The sequence below is a fragment of the Lissotriton vulgaris genome, chromosome 1_1, assembly GCF_964263255.1.
Source record: "Lissotriton vulgaris chromosome 1_1, aLisVul1.2, whole genome shotgun sequence".
NCBI classification, from domain to species: domain Eukaryota; kingdom Metazoa; phylum Chordata; class Amphibia; order Caudata; family Salamandridae; genus Lissotriton; species Lissotriton vulgaris.
In genome coordinates this window covers 1974085343-1974109668 of record NC_141685.1, presented here as the reverse complement: position 1 = coordinate 1974109668, position 24326 = coordinate 1974085343, and the positions used below count along the sequence as shown (strand labels likewise).

General features: G+C 45.3%; 1 protein-coding gene across 1 annotated transcript in view; it reads right to left on the bottom strand.

Moving 5' to 3' along the window:
* Positions 1 to 13825, bottom strand: part of SEMA3A (semaphorin 3A) — a 535542-nt gene extending 521717 nt beyond the window's left edge. The window contains exon 1 of the mRNA XM_086919769.1: positions 13378 to 13825. Coding sequence (XP_086775895.1) covers positions 13378 to 13495 — 118 coding nt within the window. The 5' untranslated portion in view covers positions 13496 to 13825. The remainder of the gene's footprint in view (positions 1 to 13377) is intronic.
* Between the last annotated feature and the right edge of the window lie 10501 nt (positions 13826 to 24326).

The following is a 24326-nucleotide window of genomic DNA, read 5'->3' as shown; positions in this document are numbered from 1 at the left end:
AGGGTCATTTGGGCATACCCTTTTAATTACAGTCTGTCTGGTTTAAAAGACAATTTGTGGAATGGGCATATGTAAAGCATTCTCAATGAGATCCCAGGCAAAGTTCCACGAAGGAGGGAGAAAAGAGATTGGTTAGAGTCATGACAATATTACAGCGGTATCACCAGATGAGGTTTATGTATTACGTTTGTACATCGTCGTCAACACACGTATGAACTGAATGGACTCAATATGAGAGAAAAACGGTCACTACACCTTGGAGATCCAAGGTGACTGCAACAATGGTCACTCCTTATCAGTAGTTTTATGTACCTGCAAAGACATGGCAGCACATACTGTAGATTATTATTCACTGAAATATGACAATTCTTGCTTCCTCTTTAGTGTGTTTTCATTTATGTACTCACACAACTTTAACCTACATTTTTTATATAGTACTTTCAGGGGTGTTTGTGGATAATTCACTATAAACTGGATATTTCCATTACAATTGATTAATGATGTGATTGAAATCGGATTTTGATTATTTGAGTCGCGCTTTTTGAAGAATGCGCTAGTGAAGGTAAGATTGTGTTGTTTGTGACATGAAATTACATGACTTTTGCCCACTGGAACGTGATCCTTCCTGCAAACATTGGGATGTTCATTGTATTTCGTTTATTAAGATTATGAGTGATTATCTACATTATGGCTTCGCAATAATATCTCTTCTGTGTTCACAATTTTGCTCTTGCACATGATCTTTTTAATCAGTATGTATTTTGATTTTTAAGATTGTGCTTTGCAAATGAAGTGGTTAAGTAGTGCTCAAGGCGGTTTAGCAGATATGTGTAGACCTTTTTTGCTGCTGCCAAAGATGGAGAAGTAAACTTCACACTCATATATAGAAGGAGTACTGCGTCTTCATTTACTCAGCTGAGGAAGTTCATTATGGACAATTACTATATATGTATCTGTACTATAACACATTAGCTTTCTAGTACATTAAAATTCAGTCGCAATATAAAGAAACAGGTATTCATCTACTTGCAGAATTGTATTACTATGGTGCACTAATGAAATAGAAATTGACATGGTTTGCTTAACGGCAATTATAAATTGTGTTATGGGGAAACTCTTTCAATTTTTTTTGCATAGCGAGACACATGTATCTTAATTTCATACAATTACATTATTTGGTCTTCAGATAGGAAATATACATTATCGTTACATTAATTTCGATATTACGTAATTTGCACACTGAAGGCTAAACAGCCACTATTTGTATGTCAGCATATGGCGTAGAGAACAGCCAGGCCTATGGAGTGAACTGGTTCCATGAACAGGTTGCACTTCAGAACTTTATTGAGGAGCAGAAGGTTGGGAGACTTCTTATATTGGTGGACCTCTATCTCGATGTCAAAGCATTGGCATAGCCAATAGGTCGAGTCTTTGAGATTTTATAAGTGTTAGCCAGAGCTATTGGTTTTGCCAAAGTCTTTAAGCTATATTGTAGAGCAGTGTGGCTGTTGTGCAGCATATTGAAAAGCTATAATATAAAAGTGTTATAAGCATTTTTGTTACCTTATATATAACCAAGAAAACATGAACAAATGAACGACCCTTTAAAACAAGCATTGGAAATACAATAGGCTTCACGTTGGCTTTAGTTAGTGCTAATGGCATTGTAAATGACAATGTTTTTCACATGTGTTATGGGTTGTACGGATGTGATGTGTAGTGAAATTATGTGAGATGGATTGAAATTGTTAGTAGAGGAATTGTGTGGTGTGGAATTGTGTGGTGTGGAGTGGATTTGTGTAATGAAATTATGTGGCATGGTGTGCAGTGGAAATATGTGGATTGTAATATTATGATATTTATTGTACTGGAATTATGCGGAATGGGATTGTGTGTTATGTAGTATAAATATGTGGAATTGTATTTTGTGTTGTGGAGTGGTATGTAGTGAAATTTAATTACATGGTGTGCTGTTGAATTTTGTGGCATGACATGGAACTTTGTGGTGTAGATTGGATGCATGTGGTGTGTTGTGCAATCCTATTATTGAGTTGAATTATGTGGATTGGTGTCAAATTATGTGGTGTGGATTGGAAATGTGTAGAGTTGAATTGTGTGGCATGAAACTGTGTGGACATTCAACACTAACTTGTCAAAAGCAGCACACCACAGAAACAACCAGCTTTTGGCAAAGTACAGGACTTTGTAACAAGTCTCACTCCCCCTGCATCCCGACCTATTATTTAAATTAACAAGAAGGGAACTCATGAGACAAATCACTCGACAAGTACTGCACCTAGCTGTTTAACCCTTTTACTACACCTTCATACAGATTTGAAGGCATGGCACAATAGTTGTCAAGTCGATCCATGTCACACAACAGATCTTCAATGAGCTAGGGCTCAACCAACCAACATTTAGCATGTTATGATTTTTATACTGTGTACAACAATGTTAAAAGCAATACTACAAGTCCCAGAATGCAATGTATTGTTAAAAAGCCAGCGCTGTCTGAACTTGTTGCTTATAGTATGGACTCTTGTCAGTTAGAAATTGATATCTTTGGTTGGAGAAGAAGCAATATGTTGGCATGTACTTACAAGATCTTGCCTACCAGGGACCTTTGAGTATGTGAGAAGTAGCTCTGATGCATGCCATTGCTTAAGCACAGGTCAGAGATGCATGACAGCTGATGGTTCGGAGGTGAAGGGGTACTCGCGGCACCAGGGCTGGACTGGCCGTAGCGGGCACCCGGCAATCCCCAGGTGTGCCGCACGAGTGGGGGGCCAGTTTGGGGCCCCTGGGGGCCATTTTTATTACAGGGCACCCACAACCCCCGGGGGGAGGGGGCGGTGGGACCGGCCGAGCACTTTGCAAGAGCCGGCTTTGGTTCCCAGTCCAGCCCTGCGCACCACACACAGCACACTTGGGAGAAGCTAAGCAGCCATTCAAGTTACAGGGAATCGCTGCCATGCAGGCTAACACAAAACGTGTCCGAGTCACATGCTCGCATTGTTTCGAGGTGGGACTTTCATCGGAAGTTAATTGCGAGAGGTTAGGAAATGTGACCAAAAATAAAGTATAATTTAGCCCTTTTAATAGCCGACCACTATAGGAGGTGTGATCAGATGGGGTTTACGATGCTACAATCTGAACACTGTCTGGTGTTTATTTTTCATTTTAAAATGTTCCTCTGATTGCGCTGTGATAAACTTTGTCTGATCTGACCATGTCCGCGTGTGAACTTTTTCCCATGCACCAAAGCTGTAATGAAAAAGCCCAAATAAAACAGCACAGGCTGCTGTGAGTGGGGGGAGGAACAGGAATGGATGGGGCAGAAGAAAGAGACAGGAGGTTGTGTGGAGACACAGAAGCAGTTAGTGTGGGTGAGTAAGAACCTTCTCTTTGGGCTTTGAATGTTTAATGCACTTTTTTGTTGATAGAGAGCAGTGGTCGAAGTGCATGAAAAATGTGTGGGAAACATGATCCTGAGTATAATGGGGGTGGAATCGGTGATTGTGGGGATGAAAGTAGGAGGTACATTTAGTTCAGATATCAGACTTCTTGGAGATGGCACTCATGGAGATACTGACACATCACCTTTTGGCTATTTAAAGCAGTGGCCACATTTGAAAGCAAACATTGTCTTGTCATAAACCTTTTATTACCTCCAACACAGATTATATTGGATGAAGCAGGCTACTGTTAATACTATTGATGTAAGTGGATGGCAAGTTTGGGACACAAGCTCTCAAACGAATCACGACATAACTAAGATCTGATGCAGCTCCCAAAAGCCACTGAAGAGCAGCATTCTTGCCCACACTTCTCTCTGCGCATCCCCGGTAACTTCAACCATTTCAAAAGAAAATTCTCATCAAAGTTACAATTGCTTTTATTTAAGGCTGTTCCACACCAACCTTTACACTGATTACTCATCAAAGATGTTAAATTGACCTAAAGACTCCAAGCATGTTAGCAGTGATGGGTGACTTGCTTGCTGGGGCTCGTATCTCACTCCACATTTTGGGACCTTTGAGCTGATGAAGGAAGGTTCACTGGAGTAAAACACAGTGGTAAAGAATCACACTAAAAGCCTAAAAAATTAACTACTCCACACCACTTATGGGTGAACTCACAAAAGGTGAAAGTAAACGAGGAATATCAAACTGGAAGCAGCCAGCGGGAGGGGACGGGGAGGCAGGGCTTTGGCAGACATGAATTCCACGACTAGGCTTTTGGCATGACTATCAATTTCCATTCCGTTTTTTGTGTGCCCTTCTGAAATGTGGACTTTTTTTTGTTGCATTGGTTGCATGTGTCCCGCTTTTATTTTGATAGGTGTGCAAAATCCCTCAGAGGAGATACAGCATGTCGAGAAACAACACATGTGCTCTCCCTAGGGTCGACCTAAGAAACAAGTATAGGGAGTTGTATAGGTTATGCAGCCACTCCACATTTGTCATTTTTGGTGTGACAAACAATCTTAAAATGGATTTTGGCTTTCACACTTGAACAATGTAGTCTTCCCCGAACTATTTTGATGCCTGTGACGAGACTGCCAGCATACTTCAACCTAATATAGATACTTTAAAACCTGTGTTAAAGAGGCTCCAGTGAAGAACAAATCGAAATGATGGAGGATTCATGCAATCTATCTGAGGTTGAACAGAACCCTATATCCGGTATCCCACTCGGCATATGTTCATTAAGACTCTGTGATGTGCCTGTGACTCTCCTTTTAGGTAACTGGCTTCACGCCAGATGTGTTGGGATATAATTCAGACAACAAAAAGAATTCAACACAGTGAAGAGATGAAAAACATTAGACAAAAAGAGATAATTAAATTGAAAACATCGATTGTCTAATAAAACAAAAGCAACCCGAATAAGCTCTTCTAAATCACTTCCACCACTTTTCTCGGTTTAGTTTATGGCATTGTATTTAGCAGGAACTGTTTCTCTCCCACTATCAGCCCATTTGATCTATCAGTCTCACTTGAGCTTCCTTCCTGATTTTTCTTGTTAATGCCATAAGACATGTAGATACAAAATTGCATGTTGAATTGTTTTCTTCAAAAAAATGAATAGAGCACACAGTGTACAGGTTTAGTAAATTGAGAAAATCGAAGAGGCCTGCCCAGTAGTATCAATTGGACTCAATTCGCAGCTCTTATTTACATCTTTCTTTCCAGGCATTTTACTTTTGGGCAAAGGCCAGACAGATTCCCAGAAATAGTTGCCGAATCTTTGGGAAAGGATTTTGCATGGAATACTATTCCAAATCACTTGATTTTCCAGACACCAAGAATCTCCATTGCAGATTTAGTTCTGATCATTTCACAGTGCATTGCTCAGGTTACAACACTATAGGTGTATTAAAATGTTTATTAATTGAAGCATTTTTGCTTAAAATTAAAAACTCCCAATTAATGAGAGGTCATTTGTTCCAACCATTGATGCTGCATGCACTTTTGTTGTCTTTATTTACAGCCTCTTACTTAGAGCAGAAACAGGACTTTCTGACTAAATCAGTTTTACAAGGCGCATAATGATATCACAAGAAGCAGTACTGCATGTGGTTTTACCAGGGACAAATTCTCCACTTCAAACCTAGAGTATGTTTTCAGAAAATAACAGCGGAATACAATTTATTCAAATTATTTGCCATTCTAAAAGTAGTCTATAGTGGATAATTTGTTTCCTGGTTGTTCTGAATTCCAAGTATTACTGACACCACTGATATCATAATATGGACGCATCATACGGCCAAAGTGTCTACCAAAGATGAAATGTGTTGTTTTGCCAGCTGGTCTCCAATGGTTGGGTAGGCATACAGTGTTTGGTCTTGGCTCGCTTGTTTGAGCCTTCAATGTAGGATTGTGCACAATAACAGCAACACAAACTCGTCTTGCTTTTTTTTTTAAAAGAGTGTGTTAGTCATGTGAGGCATGTGTGTGCCTGTTGAAAATCTATTCTCTTTCCAAGTTCAAAGGCAAAAGGCTAGCAGAATGCACTGAACACTGGCCAGCAAACCCTGTGCATTTTAATACAGAGAAAAAACACACGTCTGAGCCCAAGACAGCTTTTTTCGTTAAAATATGTTTGGCTAAGCTGGCTTTGTGTTGCTAATTAATGGCAATAAATATGTCCATAAAAAGAAGAAAACGCTGTTTAATCTGCTCTGGTCTGAAGCCAAGAGGCTGGTGCCCTTGAATGTGCAACAGATCTGATTCCCAATACTGCTGAGTGGAGCAACAACACACATTCCTCGCTTGGGATTTAACAGAACAGGCACTGCCGACTCAAAGGGAACCGTGGCTTGAGATGAGACGCCTTAGTTTTGGAAACCTCACCCTATAAAGTGTATCAGTGCTTGAGCAGATAGTGTGCAACATTGGTAACAAGGTTTTATAAATTATTATGGCATCTAGTTCCAATTACAACAGAAAACATGCCTGGACTCAATTTATGTACCACTTCATCATATCCGTTCTTCTAATGAATTAGAGAGGTCGACTGGGACAAAAAACGCCATTTGCAGAAACATCTACAGCTACAGTGTCTTTGGACTACAAGCCCGCCTTGATCAGCTCCCGGGCTCACCTCAAAGACCCCGGGATTTGTGTGGCATTCTGAAGCAAACCTGAGGCTTGGCAGCATGCTGGAGCATGTCTCCGATGAGAACAACAGGGGCCGAATAATCGACTCTGCTATGTGTCTGAGAACCGCATAACTGCACAGTTTGAAGACAAATGTGAAAAGTTGGGAACAATATGAAAATAGAAGAGCTGGCAGAAGCCAGGTGGCGTGATCCCTGCAGATCTAAGGAGCTCAGATTTTTATCCTGGGGGTTATGCACCCTTTCATCCTTAAAAAGGAAGCAATGACGAGCTGCTTGTGTAATTATTAAATAATTATGTGTAATTTGTTCGTGAAACTGTCTGACAAGCTGCAAAGTTAAGTGCCAAGTTATTGCTGTAATTATATTTACAGCACGTCATAGAGCTCACTGGATCAAAAAGCGTCAGTGCAGTAACAGAGATAAGACATCCTTATGGGTGCATTGAACAGATACTGACGGGATGTAGAGCCACTAGCCATCCTGGCTGCTAGTGTCCTGCCTGTTGCTTCATTATGCACCCTCCTTACTAGTCCCCTCTTCCATATGTGCTCTTACACTTTGTTTCACACGCAGTTGTCATCTACGCCTTTTCTGAATTTTGTACATGTTGTTGAAAGCTAACCCCTTTTTGAGAGGTTGGTGGTTGTTAGTGTTTGAAATAGTCAGTCGGTTGCATGTATTGTGTGGCAGGGAAGATCCACTGTCTGCCATGTTGCTGTGGAATGCTCAGTTTTAGTCCTTCCATGGTATGCTTGCTTTTGCACTCCTTCCTCCTGAATGCCCTATTCTCTTCCTCATCCTCTTGGCCTTTTGTTTTTCAAGCATGTTAGAGAAATGTGACATCAAAGTTCTAATTGCTTATGGCCCACGCTGTCTCCTGTGGCTGTCCATATATACCCAGCCCACACCAGTGGTACTTCGAACTGCGTCCTCTCCTCTGGGCCCAATTACCTTTCCACAGCAGGAACTCGGGTGATTTTCATCTTGCATGCGTTTCAGACATGTCCTCTCTATTTATCATTCGCAGACACGAGCAGACATGGTGGATGTGGGTGTAACCTGTCACACTTGAAGTACCTCTACCAGTTCTTGTCAGAGAAGAAGCAATAGTGTTTGTAAGAGCATTTCTCAGAAGGAGCAGGTAACCTGGAATAATGGGTTCCTGCCTTTCTTCGTCACCCTTGTAGCACTGACCGTCATTGTAGCTTTTCTTGGCCCAACAAAATGGATGTTCAATAAAGACAGTTTCACAAACAAGATGTCTACTTGATGAGGAGGAATAGCTGAATAAACCGTGCAAATCAAAGATATGACAGTACAGAAACAATCAAGACCATACATGCCCAGAGATGATGTCTTACATTAGAGTGTCATACTAAACAGAAATAGAGCCTAGAATACACAGAGGTCTTGACTACAATGAATTCCTCTGATAAAACTTTTCGATGAGTTTTCTAGCTGTATGCTTGTCCGAGTCACCGCAAAATGTATTACTCAGCAAAAACTTTGAATCTAAGTGTGCTACACAACAGGATAGTACATAAATAATTATACATTAATATTAATGTCTTGTTAGTGGGCATTAGGACAGGTGATGCGTAAGCAAGTCCATCTGTGTGCATTTTTTTGATCAAATTGTGCACATGTGTTTTGGAGATGCGTCGTGCTCGTGGGTGGTGGTCCACAGTGGATGCCCCTGCCAGAATCACCCTCGTTTGTCATCTTCCTTGCAAGAACTTGAATGTGGTGCTCTAACATGCTTTGTGCAGACTGTGCCTTTAGCGGTGGTGGAGGCCTTGGAAACACAATGGGTAAACACTCCCGCCATTACCTGATCCCCACATCCATGGAAACAACAATCCGCAGACAGGATTCATGGAGCAGACTGAACAGGTATTGTGTGCGAAAGCTCAGCTTCCCGGCTCTGGCTGGCGTCCATGCTCACTGCTCGGAACAATGAGTCTCTCTAACCGTGGGGACCCAGGTTGGGCATTTTTGCATCATGCTATTTTACGAGAGGCACAAAGAAGGCCTGTGTGCGCGGGCTCCACTACAGGGTGACGCTAGTAAAAGCAGAGACGTGCAAACATGTGCCCCCTGCCCCTCTACCCTAAGTCAGCCCAGGGGCTGGCTGGTACTCGCAGGCAGAGTGACAGGAGGCCGAGGAAAGGCAAGCATGCCTATTAACTTTCACCAGCCATACCTCCCGCCTGGCAGCCTGAGAAATGGCAGGGCTGGGAGCAAGCCTTTGAAAGCAAGTGACCAGAGGAAATTAGGGCTGGCAGGGATTTAACCCTTCATGAATCACGCGAGAAATGATGTAAGACCTCTTTTCCAACCATGTTTGACATTCAATTAGTAAGGGGTGGACTGGAAATGCCGATTTTACTTGAGAGTGAAACTGTTGACAACTGGGCCAGCTCTCTGTTCATTGGTTGGAAATTGTAACAGCTGAGTTTTCAGGGCCTGTGCGAATTATGCCATGAAACAGATTCCATGTATTTTTTTCTACTTTTTTCCCCTTTACTTTGCTCGTCTTTGTCCACCCTTGCAATTTATTTTAGCTACTAGTCTTGACCTCTCTGCAGATACAGATCTTTAGGGTGCTGCGGGCTAAATGAGTCTCTGTGGCCTTAGTGTGTACATTGCTGCCTGTTATTCTTATTGAAAGAGAGACCCATCCTGCAGCAGTTCACACGTGCCTACAGATATGTCCCCCAAGGAACATTTTCTCACATTCCTTTTTTTAATCACGTTTATGTTTTGGGTGCCATTTAGATGTTTGCAAATCAGCCTGCTAATTTATGTATGTGTCCAAACTACATTAAAACGACTTCACTGGCTCCCAGTGGAATGGAAGGTCAAATGCATCATGCCTGAAGAGCTGTGACAAAGCAGGCCAGACTATCCTGGGAGAAAGATCGCCCAAGTGCACCCATAAAACCTCCCACATGACTGGCTCTATGTCAATTCACAAACACGACTCCTGGTCACTGGTGCCACAATCAACCTATCACCTCTTCTGAGTACAGATAAAAAGTGAGCTCTCCACGGAAGGCATGCATGAGCTGCCTACCGTCGAACTCTTCCTTACTGAAGGCAAGTCACAGAAAATATGCTACTGGCCGCACTCACGAATAGAAGCACACTCGCGACTAACCACCATCCTACCGCAGAAGATCTAGGAGTGTTTAACTTTATCCATAACTCTATATATAACCCATAATCAAGAATATTCACTAACTGTACCACAACTTGTATGCACAACAATTCGATAGTGACTACTAGGTAACATAGTAGAAGTAAGAAAATCTAAGAAAAATAACCATAGATGGAATAAAACAAAGAAAAGACAACGACAAGGGAGAGGAGAGGAGAGGAGAGGAGAGGAGAGGAGAGGAGAGGAGAGGAGAGGAGAGGAGAGGAGAGGAGAGGAGAGGAGAGGAGAGGAGAAGAACGGAACTCCACTTTAACAGACCAGTAAGATGCTGTGGGTGTGTTTTTTCCTCATTGCTTCCCATCCAAAAAGCTGCCTCTGTGTGCCAAGCACTGTGAAACAGTGTACTGCTGAATGCTGGTGCTACAGGAGCAACAAATAAAAGCAATGTGCACACTAACTGGAATACTGAGATTGGGGGTAGACAATCATGTTCCTCAGACTGTAGTCAGTGGATGTCAGTCATGGCTCTAGGCCCCATCTGCCACAATAGGCAAGTGCCTTTTTAGAAGGAATAACTATATTTTCAATAAAATGTTAAGTATTAACCTATGCCCAGGGCCAATGGAATTATGTGACTATGCAGCTGCTGCGTCTTTCGCATAATTGTGGATTTGCCACATTTGCCTCAAAAATCCATCATCTGCTGAATAATTTGCAGATTTTAACAAAGAAAAGATTCTGGTACAAACAGGCCAAAAGTTACTAAAAGTGTGGCAACAAGCTTCCGACATAGTGGTAAGTCTTTGCAGACTGGTCATTTGTCAACTGCTTATTCCTGTATTTCTGGGTTAAATTGTTAGTAACCGGAATAAATCTTTGCCCAGACAGTGCTACATGAGCAAAAATTACAAACGAAGTAATACTATCACAAAAAGTGTTGCATTATTCTGCACAATTTGTCTTTTTTTCCCACATAATTTAAACAACCCTGCCACATAATTTGGCCCTACAGTGCCGCATAATTCCAATGTCCCTGCCTATACCTCCTCAGGAGCGCCCTGAGGTGCGGGGCCATTAGCCAGGCGAAGGCCAATAATTGGCTTCATTGACTGACTTTGTGTTCAGTAATTTTAAATGATATGGCTTGCCAAATTTTTCAATCTGAGACACTACAGCCCACATTATTGACTAGTTTTCAGCAATATTTCTTCCACTTCTCCTTACTGATTTTCCCTTGTTTTGGATGCCTTCAGAATATCCCGTAAAGGGATGAATATACGTAAACAACATGTTTTTTTCCGAAAAGAAGGCCATTTAGCTTTGCTAAAAATTGAATAAACTACAAATCCTATTTTTTCGTAAAACTTCCAAAAGCCAGCCAAGCGCGTGTCTTGCACATGAGTGCCTCGCTGTAGCAGTTACTGCTTGAATTGCCACAGATATGTAAATGAAAAACAGACCAGGATTAAAGCAGAACGCTTTCCCTCTCGGGAGAAGTGTTTGTCAAGAAGATGAGCGCGGAGTGTAAAGCGAAGCCACAACTCGCACGCTTTTCATTTGTGTGCGGTTCGTTCTCTGCACCGAGTGTGAAAAGAAAAAAAAACATTCTGTCAGCGCAGATGTGTTTTTGACACTTGCGCCATCACCTTTTCTGCAAATATGGTAATTTCGAAGCAGGGAAGCGAGTTGAAGAGCGAGCGCCTGAAAGCGGGCGGGCTTGAGGCAAGCAAAGCAGGCTGCCCGTGGAATCCGTGCTGGCGCCGATTCTAACGTGGGAGAAGGCTGTAGATTCACGGACTCCTGCTCACTTTTCACCTCAAGAGGTAATTCTTCTTCGTGGGGCCCCCCCTACCGGGGTCCTTTCAACAGCGGCTCCGCTCTATATGGGGTCCGTGCACTATTCCGGATGGACCCCTTCTATCGGGACTCCTTCAAGGGTCCTTTCCTTCATGATCCCTTCATTATGGATCACTTCTAAGAAGATCCTTTAAAGAGGGGTGCCCCCCCCCCCCAATATACAGAGGTTGCTTTGGCCATAAACAAAACATTGATGGCTTCCTAAGTGATAATTACATTCAAGTATTCACGCTCCTCCCCCCTCAGGCCCTCCATCTGACCATTCACCTAAGCACTTCCACAGGCCAGATATTTTCACTTCCATTCGTGAAGTGGACAACACATGAGCAGGGGGTCCAGCCGGCTATGTCATTTGCCTAATAACAGCTGTCTGTGGGTGCTTAGAAGCGACTGAGCTGCGGTATGTACCGCTAGATAAAGCCTTCACTATATACTATAGAAATTATTCGCTCTACACAATTTAACGTCAAATTAAAAAACACTGGCGCATATTAGCAACAAGCTCGTTAAAATTATTGCCGTTATAGCGGCAGGAAACTGCCGCTTAAACGGCGATAATTTTAACGAGCTTCTTGCTAATATGCCCCAAAGTATGTGAGTGGTGCTGAACCATTCCCAGACACTTGAAACACCAACCCGCTGCCGTCAATCACAGACCCCGGGTGCCCCGCGTCTGTGGACGCCTCTTCCCTGCGCCATTAGTACCTCTGCGCCCCTTTAGTTGACACCGGGCCTGGCATCCCTGTGGGGTTCTCCCACATCTCTTGCAGTAAGTAAGGAACCTTCCTCTGTAGTGTGAAGTTTCAATTGTGTTCACACACCGTGCCTCCAGTGACACTGCTAGTGCCTGCGAGAATGCTGGCCCCGCCCGCCCGCCTCGCGCTCTATTCCCCAGGCGCTATAGCTCGAAGCACTCTGTCGCCTCAGACTAAATACAATATCCCCGTCTGCCCGGGACCTGTTTAGGTTACACGGAGGAGCTAAGAGGGGATTCCTTCCTCGCAGCCTCGGGCTCCTCAGCTGCAAGAGCGGGTGGAGGCTGGGGTCTCCCGTCTACATTACCAGGCTCAAACACACGAATGGCTCTAGTTTAAAAAAAAGTCCCTCGTGTGATTTATCCCGCGAGCCGAGGGCTGCTCCCTCCAAATGCCTCGTGGTCAGACTCGTGTCATCCTCTTTGGTGGTTGTCATAGTTATGTCAGTACGTTTGGTCGCCCCTCGTTTACAATCCTGTGCGACACCACTGCCTTGTAAAAAGATGCACAGCTGCAAATCACCGGGATACAGGGTTTTCTTTGGGTTTTTGGTGTGGCAGCATTCGTTCTACCCTGTCTCGTATTCTGAGCATTCCTTTGCAGTTGGCATTGTCTACGGGTGGCTTCTTACCCAAAAAGACGGCTTCTAAGCTTATAGGAGGGCAAGGGACACACACGTGGATCACCTTCCCAGACGTGAGCACTCAGTTCCTACCTCGCTAGGAGGCAAACCTGAGGTAAACTGAATGTACATGTAAAGTCAATAACCGTACACAATAGTAAAAGGATTACAACACCAGAAAGGAGAAGACTAAACGCGTGCCTTAATTTATCTCCACGTTAGTGCTTTCATTCAGAGGATCACACGTGGGGTCAGTAACACTTAGGACAACTAAAGTGAAGTGTGAAGGAGGCTGCGCGACACAGCAATCCCAGCATCTCCGCAGCGCTTTAGAAAGAAGTAGGGAAGCGAGGCTCACCTTTGTAGGACAGCTTCAGCCGTGGGACGTTGTTCTTCGCACTCTGACAGCTCCCGCGCCCAGGCAGCAGCGCTCCGAGTCCCAGGACGGCGAGCGCCAGGCTCCGGAGCCAGTCCATCCTGGAGAGGGGCCCGCGGATCTCGGGGCCACGTCGGGTCCTCACAAGTCCAAACTTCTGCAGAGCTGCAGGTAACAGGTGAATCGGGTCAGTCCATGCAGAACACTCAGGCCATTAAGAGCTCAGTGAAACAACAGCATGTCCAAGAGAGTAAGAACGAAATCACAGAAGAAAGGCACTCCAGCACTACAAAAGGAGGGGATACGGCTACCGCGCCGGGCCCGACAGCGCACGTGCGGCAATGGCTGCGTACTGTGCCTAGAGCAGAGCTTCTGGCCGCGCTGCGCTGTGACACTCGCTGGAGGCAAGCACTGATCCTGCGCCCTGACTGCTGCCGGCTGAAAACACAGCACAGCGCGGGGAGCCGGGGGAGGGGGCGGAGAGGAGCAGCAGCGCCGACGCTCCCCTCCACGCAGCACGCTGAGAGATAACAGAGGACAACAGCAGGCAGCAGCAGGTCTCTCCACACTCCCGGCGCTGCCTGACAATGGGGAGCAGGCAGCGCACACTGCGCTGCGCCCCCTCCTGCCTCACCCAACACACGCAGCACATGCAGGAAGCGTTTACGGGAGGAGAGGAGGGGACGCTCGCCCGGGGCCATAAATCCACCTTTACAGACACACACTGGGCTGTTTTATAGACATCTTTCAAACGCAGCACATGCTTCTCGGAGCACGAGTCCTGCTCCCTACATATAAAGATCTCACGTCCTCGCGCAGTCCTGCATTGCTCATTGCTTAATTTGCTTCAAGGCAGCGAGCACCCAAGTTATTATTTTCAAACCTTGCACGAGGTTCCCCGGTGTGGCACGAGAGTGCACCGCAACCGCGAGTGAACATCGGCAAAAGCTCCATAGGAGAGTGGGTCCCCAGGGGGCTTCAAACATCATTCAAAGGCTTCCTTGGGGTTTGCAAACGCACTCAAAAGTGCAGACAGGATATTATTGCGCACTGTGCTATGCCCGACTCGTGCAGCCTGGCATGCCCACCAAAGCATCTTAGAAAACAGAACCCATAACCTCCAGCCGGGTTGGACTGGGACAGAAAATAAACCCCTGCACCAACATAAAACGGACCCCATGAGCCAATCAGTTAGCTGAAAAAGAGTCCCCCTTTTGCAAATAAGGCAGATTTGAACTTGTACGGACACGTTACATAGATGTGTTGCAAAGTACAGCAGACTGAATGTATTTGCGCCTGCTATAGGCAATGTTTATGGTAATAGGTAAATTAACAGTAAAAACGCCCCCAGACAATAAAACAGGCTCACAAACCTCCAATAAACGGCCAACACACTGACCGAACACACCGGCCCCTCGGGCGCTGTCTGATTGCCTCGGAGCAGTTCGAGTGGGACAGTAAGACTGACTGCACGGACTCGCACTGTCCCCCAAGCGCACATGCTCACATTGTGGGGAATGTGCCGTTCATAGCAGGCCTGTGAGGTAACAGCAGTTTCTTACCCAGCACATGCAATACATATATTATGTACGTGACTACGTTAGCTTCGCAAAGAGAAGTTGATTCAAATCTCATAATTGAGTTGTTTTCATAGAGACTAAGACTGGTCTTATGCATTATGACTGTGATATTTCACCCAATGGGAAGCTTAGAAATTAGTGTAGTATATAATGGCACATAACATCATTCAACAGCACTACTTACAGTATTCCATTTCCTTTGTAAAAAGAATATGTAATTAAAATGCAGACAAAGTATAACGGGTGTACCAGGGCCTTAAATAAGACGACCTAGGCTTCTAGTGACATTTACAAATACTTCGGCCTTCTATTGTGTTTTATCATTCTGTCGGATTCCCTTCCTAGCCCTTGAGGGGGACAAAACAAACGACTGCCACAACTAGGTATGTGTTGTTATCTATTATCATTCTATTGTGCATTTTAGGGCGATCATATGACTAAAAAAACAAGAGCCGTTCAGTTTGTTTGGAAAAACAAGCGTAAACACGGAGTTGAAGCCACTCTGCAGCGTGTCAGAGATCTGTGCAACAGCGGTTTCTCGAGTTGAAAGGCGGAGGGTTTTAGTTCCAGGCGTCGATGCAAATGCTGTGGTAAACATAGGAAATCTGCCCCCCTAAACAGGCTGCTGGCCAGGCAGGAGCGGTGCGTCCCCTCGCAGCCTCTGAACCGCCTCTGAAGAGCCCAGACTGCGCGATGAAAGGGAAACAGGCTTTATCTTCATCACAACGGGCGGTTTTGTTCCACATCCCAGATCTGAACCGACAGACGGATTTGGGGAGCAGCGGAAACTTCTCAATTTATGATAATGCGCACTTCACTGAAGAGGGTCGAGTGCCGTGAAAGGTTGGCTGCCGCTGCGCCACCGCCGCTTTCAGGGCTGCTTAACCCGAAGGCCCCACTGGAAGGTGCTGGTTTTGTCCCTCATCAAACTGTTCAGAGCCCGGCGCTTGACCCAGCATTGTGCCGCTGGGTCTGGGGTTATTAAACTCGGCATTTGTTCTCACATAAAACCCACCAATAACATGGATGCCGCACTTCCGAGGCCGGCTGCCCCGGACGCGCGCACGAGGGGCTGGAGGCCTCGCTGCCTGGAGCAGAGGCCGGGGCCGCACCAGCCGGAGGCACTTCTCGGCCACCCCGAGGGTGACACGTCCGGGAGGGACTATGTAACATCTGACAGGGAGCCGCAGACCCCGGCCGGAAACGCTTGGTGGCCGTTTACATCGCATTAATCTTAAACTGCACTCAGTGCGCCAGTTACGTTAACGTTTTTTTTTCTAGGGGAGGATGTTGCGGAGTTCTGTAGAAACCTCCTTAAAGTATAATCCGGAGATTTACTGGTAGGTAACGGCTAGGTGTGAATTAAAGGGTGCATGCACTTTGAGGGTGACAGTGACGACAGTATGATAAAGTGGCCTACTGCACCTGCTGCACAAATGTTTGTGTCTGCAACAGGTGGTCGGCCACAGGTAAGAAAGCCACCAAGGCACAGCCAGACGCGACATCTCCATGTGTCGAGGACAGGAGCTCCGGGAATATAACCCAGGCATTCTTTTTATTCACCGCCTTCCAAACATGAGGCAAACGCACTTCATCTGGAAAAGTATTCAGATGAAGATTTACATAAGGAACTTCTACAACAGTTTAGTCTTGCCTACATTTACTGAACACTACACAGGCAGTTGGGCTCGGCGGTGCTTCGAGAAAACAAGCTTAATGCGAAAGTGGAAGAATTTGCTGAAGGGAAGTTGTCTGGCGGGTTATGTCAATGTACTACTTTTCGCGTGGTTTTCAATATTCAATTATCGGACCGTGATCTTGCTCATAGATTCGTTTCTATTTAAATTGCACAGGAGCAATTTCTCCTTAAATTGGAAGAAATTCTGTCCTCCAGTTTCTCACCTCGCTTATTGGCCTGTGCATCACTGTCGCTGCAGTAATAGGTATATCGACAATGCACGAACTCGCACAGAACCCAACTTATTTCCTTCTCACGAATGCGATAAAACACCTCAAATAGGGTAGTCTGCCTCTCCTAGGCACAGGCCCATCTCTAGTGTTTTACGACTGAGGTGTGCTGCAGCTGCGTCACGCGCCCTCGCAGATTGGCCCAGGCTTGTAACATCTGCCGAGACCACCGCCATTTCCTGTCGGCTTTCACTCTGGGTCGCCCGCGCGCTTTATGGCAGCGGAGTGAAGTCACCATAACAAAGAAAAGTGGATTTCAGAGTCACACCACTGCGCGGCTCAGAGGAGGAGCTTCTTTGCAACTTCAGGCGTTTGAAATTCCGCCTTCCACAGAGTAGGCGCTCCTCTTCTTTACTCCCCCAAACAAATTAAAAGCAATTAAATGAATAACAATGCGAGACGTAGCCGTGTGAGAAAAACAATAGCCACGGCGAGTAGAGGCATTACATTCTTAAGTACAGTCTAATTGTAGCAATTAAAACAGTGTTTTTGTCAGTATGTAAGCAGTTCACTTACAGTTGTTTTGTTTAAGAACTCAAGACAGTGTATGCAAACACCCCCCATTGTGTCACTTGAGCCGAGTGTCTCAGTGCTCACAGTCTTGTGAACTTATAGCCAATTAACTTTAGAGTGAGAACCCGAAGGGCCAGTGTAATGAACTGTACCGTGAAAACCGCAAGGACCAGGGAAGACCCTTGCGAGTACAATGTTATCCACAGACAAATTTGAGTTCAAATGCATCTGCACCTTTAAGTCCTCCTCCCGATCTCATAACTTATCACTGCTTTTTATTGATACATGTGGCAACATTTAAATCGTGACAAGAGTCATTTCCGCAAAATATCATGGTACTGAAATGTTTTTAGTTTAAAAAAAATATATTTAATTTCAGCTCTGGCGTTGGAAAAAAGTTTACCATGGGATGACATAAATTGGGTGTGGCAGAAGGGGAGGAGGTATAGGGGATGGAGATGAAAGATGGCATCAGGAGCCAGTGGCAGTCAGCATCGTCTTTATTTTTTAGAAACGCTGCCCATAACGAAGGGGCAACAAGGAAAAATATGATAGTAAATCTGTTCTGGTTTACTTAATTGGACCCAACACAGATTGTATTTTAAGATAGTTTATAGATTTCAGCACGCATCTAAGGTGGCTAAACATGAGATTCCTAAAGGGATGGTGATCTGGAAAGAGTAACTATGAGTCATTAGTAAGAGGCGCGGCCTTGCTGAATAAGTATGTCTCCTTTTACTTATGCCCTAGAATCAAAGTGGCCTCCTCCTGCTCCTCCATCTGGTCTTCTGCCTTCTACCTTACCTGTCCCACCACTACTAGGATTGTTTTGCTACTTCTCAGCAGCGGTTGATGTGCATAAACAAGTATTAGCACTGCGATCCTAAGTTCAAAGAGGGTGAGGTCAGTGAGCATGGGGGAGAGCCAGAGACATGGCTCAGAAGAGCAACATATTCTAAAAATATTTTGTTGGACTTTCACGTTCAGGTAAATGTTCATGACAACTAACACACACCTTAAATGAAAAATAAATGCTAATTAAAATAATCAGTGGGGATATGCACTCCTTTACCTTATGAAAGCTCAATTAATACAATCACTGCAGATTGTCTGTGTGTGTGTAACCAGTCACAGAACTGAATCTTGATCGGTCCAGTGGGAAATATTGAGCATATTTATAGCACTACAAGGTCCCAGAATGCAACTGAAAGCACTGTGAATATGCAAGTCATGCAAGTCATTATTTTACAATTAGTAGCACCCTTACATTACACCTCAAAAGCTCTCCTTCTTTATCTCTATGAAAGACCAAACAACTCCTCTAATTAAAACTATTGACTGGCTCCCAAGCAGCCTTTAGATTTGCTGATTAACCAGTTGCACAAATGTACATTTCTTTAACAAGGTCTATTTCTTTTTTCACGTCTACCGTTCCACAATACAGGAGAACCCTGTGGTTGCAGAACCCTGATCCCAAAATCTTAAGACACCCCAAAATGTATCTCAGGTGGCTCCGCTTCAACACTCTTGCTTTTGCAATAAGAGTCCCCCACCCTCCTCAACGTCTGGCTCAACATAAATGTAGCTAGTGACGGCTACTCCTCTATGGAGGAAGACTATCACTCACCCAAAAATGTCAGGAAGGGAAAAATAAAATGATAATAAACACATTTCAAATTTACTTGCATATTTCACTATACTAATTCAACACTAATCCTCTATGGGTCCCGGGGTAGCGTGCTACTCGCCGAAGACGCACTTCAACGCCTCATCAGGGGTTGTAAGCGCTATATAAATGCAATTACAATACAATACAATATTTAATTTTTCCTTTCCTGCCGAGTCTTGGGGGTAAGTCCTGGTGGGGGGGGGGGGGGGGGGGGGGGGGTGAAAGGCACTGAGGGGAGTGGTAGGTGCAGGCCAGCCAAACCATTATGTGCAGTAAAAGCTCTCTCCAACCCAGAAACGCAGCTAGGTTGGAGAGAGCAGGTACAGGCTCCCAGTCAGTAATAGAGCGCAAATCAAGGGCACTCAGACCAATCCTCAAGCTGTTTTCATGTGTGAGAGCAGCTTCATGATTGGCTGCAGGGCATTCTGGAAGACTGTGCCCCCTGGAGAAGAGGAGCAAAGAGCGCTGAGGTTCCGTGACAATTGTAAGTGGTGTTTTCGACTCGCACGAATATAGTCGAGTCTGGTATCTATGAACCGCAAATGACGAGTTCAGTGGGTGTACACAGTTTCGCTGTGCTAACCTAAACCGTTCATCTGTTATATGGATTATTCTATCTGTACCCACGGGTTCCATCTTAGATACGGCATCCATTTTGTCTCTTGCCCTCAAGTAGCCAGCGAACGGACGTTGTCCGCCTCGCGACCCTGGGACTCCCAAGATATTTGCGGAAGACACATGTTCTTTGTAAGTGTCTTTATGATGAGGGGGATGATACTGTAAGGCAGATGGCGCCACTCGAGGCTCATCTCGAGCGGCCGGCTTATTGTCTCAGCCGTGCATCTCATTTGGCACGTCCTTTAGATGCCTGTATCTCGTGTTTCCCGATACCTCCCCTTTTACACCCTTTCCGATCTTCCCACTGTCCCCATCTTCCTTTGCACCTGTCCTTGTTCCTATTTCGATCTGTTTTACTGCTGATTGGAATGCACTAATGGTGGGAAGATGGGTTTTTACAGTTGGGAACCGCCAAATGTTTCCGCACTTATGTTCCGGACCTTGTGTATATCAAAGTGACCAAAGTGACCCCTCTGGGGGATAATTGTGGGAACCGGGTCATAAACTTTTGTGTCCTATGTAACCTTATGGGTAAATTATGTATAAAAGGAGCGATCCACAGAACCAATTTGAAGCAGTCTCCACAAGTAGCACATGTTGTACTTGCCGTGACTTCTGTGTTCCCTGCAGTAAATAAAGCTCGAATCTTTGACGCCGAAGGAAGTGTCCCGTGTCTCTGTCACTTGTACGCCGGAGCAGGTTACCCACGAAGGTTTCAGGTGTTGTTCCCTGGCACCGCTGGGTCTTAAATAACCCAGTCCTTCAGTTGGCGCCCACCGTGGGTCTGCATCAGTGGTACCGGTCCAAGCCTGACGATCGTGAGGAACTTCGTGTGAAATCTCCGAGGGAAGGTGCACTCCGCTTCATCGATCCTGTTGTCGAAATAAGTGGCCCGAAGACTTTTCCCGCGAAGATTCCCGCCTCCTGACGGCTGCGACGGACTGCTGCCCTGACTGTAGACCTGTTTTGGCACCTGGCGTAGACCTTGGTATAGCGAGACGATTGACGGGCCTTCCTGGTGACGCCATCGATCTTTGAGTTAAGTATTTGTGGGTCGCTCCCAGAGTTCTTGGTTGTGGTTCTTAGTTGTTGCATGGTTCCATTGCATTTGTGGTTCTTGGTACTTTGTTGTGATATTTGACGACTGCAGACGCCAAAAACCGAGGGTTTTCGCTCTTTGCTGGGACTTGGTAAATCCCGTAACCCTTGAAGTTTGTGAAACTCGGCTAGTGTGCAAGATGCCTGGTCGTAGTACTTTGTTTAGTTGTTTCAGGCGTTGTGGCACGGATTCCCGACTGGAGGACTCGTGTCCGATACCTCCGGTTGGAACTCCCACTTATGAACTGTACAGTAAGCACGGATTGGGCCCGATTACTTTTAATGATTATTGGATTCGGTATACTAAGAAGGATGATGTCCTTAGTTGGCCACCTCATGGTAGTTTTGAGACTCCAATCTTAGATAATCTAGAGGCTAAATTATTTGCGAAAAAGTCAAGGCCGGCCATGTTTGATGCCTTTCGGTTGTGGCGTAAAGAAGCCCGACAGAAAGAAATCAGACAGACTAAACGAAATCAGAGAGATGGTGTTGCTACCATTGTAAAGAAAGCAGAGCAGTTTCAGCGTGATAAGGAGGATAAGGAAAAGGAAGTGTTCGATAGGCTGCAGCGTATATGTCCATAGATAAATGCTATCCTGCTTTGCCTACGGAGTCGGATAAGAAGGAAGAACCAGTTGAGGATCCTTTAATGTCTTATCTTCTGAAATCGCCACCTCCGTATGTACAGGGTACTGCTGCTCCAGTGGTTCCCCCTGTACCTGTTCCACCACCTATTCCTCAGCCTGTTCCTCAACCTGCACCCGTCTTTCCGACTGTTCCTGCTCCTTTGGCTGTTGCTATCCCTACTGCTCCTCCACTTCCACATACTCCTGCTTCCGCTACTGCTCCTGCTTTGTTAACTCCTGTCGTTGCCTCTGTTTCTACCTCTTCCCTTGTTAGTCCTGTGTCCTATACTTCTCCCTCTGTTCGTAGTCATACTTCTCCTGTTGCGGCTAACTTCTTTCATTCTCTCAGGCCTGTTCTTGGGTCCGCTGGTTCAGATGGTCCTCAGAGACGTAGTCAGCTTCCTGGTAACAGGGAACGCGCTTCGCTATATAATATGGCGATGGGTTGGATGACACATCCTCTTAGAAATCCACCACGTATTGTACTCGATACGTTCTGTCAATTTAATATACCAACCCAAAGATACGTGTTCGAAGAAATGTGTAAGGTCCTTCGTGATCAGATATCTGCCGATGCACCTGATGAGGTGCTGTCCGCTTTGTCTGATCTACAGCTTCAGTTCTCGAATGGACTGATAGTGGATACTAACGTTCGACGTGCTGTTGAGCGGTTGCTATCTTTTCGTCCCACTCCTATACCTCAAGCCCTGTTTGTTGAGGACGTTGAGAGGCAGTTCGATGCGTCTGGTCAGTTTCCCATGCGGGAAGTTCCGCCAGTATGGATGCCAGGCGATCCTAATGCCAACCCCATTATTCCACCCTATTTCCAGAGAGTGTGGATACATCTCCCATGGAAACGATCAGAAGTGTTGCAGGTGAAGCAATCTTTGCCTGACCCTCGCAAAAATCCTACAGGGTACTACAAGGAATTATCGCAGCTCGTAGATGCTACGATAATGAATCTTGCTGATATCGATATGCTGTTCGGCAATGTCGTACCGCAACCGGTATGGGCTAAGATTCGTCAGGAGAACCATCCGAACGAATTAGGCGGTGATTGGGCTGCCCTTATAGCGGCTGATGGGTTACAAACTGGTGGTGCTAAACCCGAGCAGTTGATTGCTGCTCTTCCTCAGAGAATAATTACGTTAATGAAAACTCTTATGCCAGCTATGAGGGTAAATTGGGACAAATTGTCGGCTTGCAAACAGAAGAAGGACGAGAGTGTCTCCGACTTCTTTACGAGATTCGAGGAGGCATTCATCGACCATAGTGGTCAGGATATGGGTACTGAGGGTGGCCAACGGTTGATTGTGGATAAATTTGTTTCTAACTTATTGCCCGATTTGAGCAATAAATTGAAGAATTCAGAAAGTGCATGGGCCGTTTCAACCTCAGCTCAGATATTGGCCACAGCACAATATTATGAGAATAGAGAGAAAGAAGAGAATGACCACGCTGATAAAAAGACGAAAGAGCTTAAAACCAAAGTGTTGTTACAGCAAGCGTATCCTCCGCGTTCGAATCAGAATGCTTCGCAACAAAATAGATCGCAGTCACAATCTAACCGACCGCAATCTAGAAATGACTCCTCTTCTCAAAGATCCTCTTTAGGGTACAATCAGTGTGCCTATTGTAGACAGGAGGGTCATATAAAATTCAATTGTCCTGTTTTGAACGACCGTAATAGTGGTAATTCATCTAGAGGAGGTCGTGGTGGTTCTCAACAGACATCACGCGGTAGGGGTCGCGGTGTGCAAAATGATCGTTCAGATAACCAATCGAATTCTAATAACTGTTTTGATCAGCGTGGATCATCGCAAGGACGATCCGCGCAGTACAATGTAGATGATTATTACGTCGATCAGGGAACTGACGACAGTAATTACTAGGACAGCCATAGACAAGGAGAGGGAGTGGTATCAGTTCCGGTTGATCAGAGAGGGCCTTACGTCGCAGTTGCTACATCGGGCGTCGTTGAGCCTTTTCTGTTGGACACTGGTGCAGCGAAAAGTTCCATTATGCATTCGAAACTCCCTGGCGCACCTTTGTCTGGCTTAACAAATGTTTCCGTTGGATTTTCTGGCGCCCCCGTTAGCAATCCAGTTTCACGCCCTTTGCCTCTTACAATTGGGCCACGTGAGCTTGAAGCTCCGTTGATTTTGACTACTGGTTGTGGTGAAAATCTCCTGGGTCTGGATTTGCTAAAACGTTTGTATGCAACTCTATATTGTTCTCCTGCGGGTGTAAAGCTTACGTTGGGAGAGAAGGTTGTCTCTCCCATGTACTTGTCCCTTGATAAGCTTCCACCGGAATTGAGTTCCCTTCCTGCATCTTTGTGGGCAACAGGTCCCAATGATGTGGGCCTGCTTGACATCTCCCCTTATGTTGTTCAGTTGAAATCCAATGTGCGATTGCCACGTATTCCCCAGTATCGTATTTCTCTTGATGGTGAACGAGCACTGTTGGCGATCATCTATGATTTGATCGACAAAGACGTTATTGAAGAGACTCGGGGAAACGTGTGCAACAGCCCTGTACTACCTATTCTAAAACGTACTGATCCTTCGAAACCACCTGTTTATCATTTTGTCATCGATTTACGGGAGGTTAATAAAATTGTGATTCCTCAGTTCCCTGTTGTGCCTGACATCACGGCGCTACTGACTCTGATTCCAGCATCTGCGTCTTGGTTTTCGGTGATTGATCTGAAGAATGCGTTCTTCAGCATCCCGATCGCAGAGGAGAGCAGAGACCTTTTCGGTTTCTCTCTTGGTGGGCGCAGCTTCCGGTTTAAACGCGCTCCTCAAGGCTACTGTGAGAGTCCATCGATTTACAGTCAAGCCTTGAAGGGTCAAC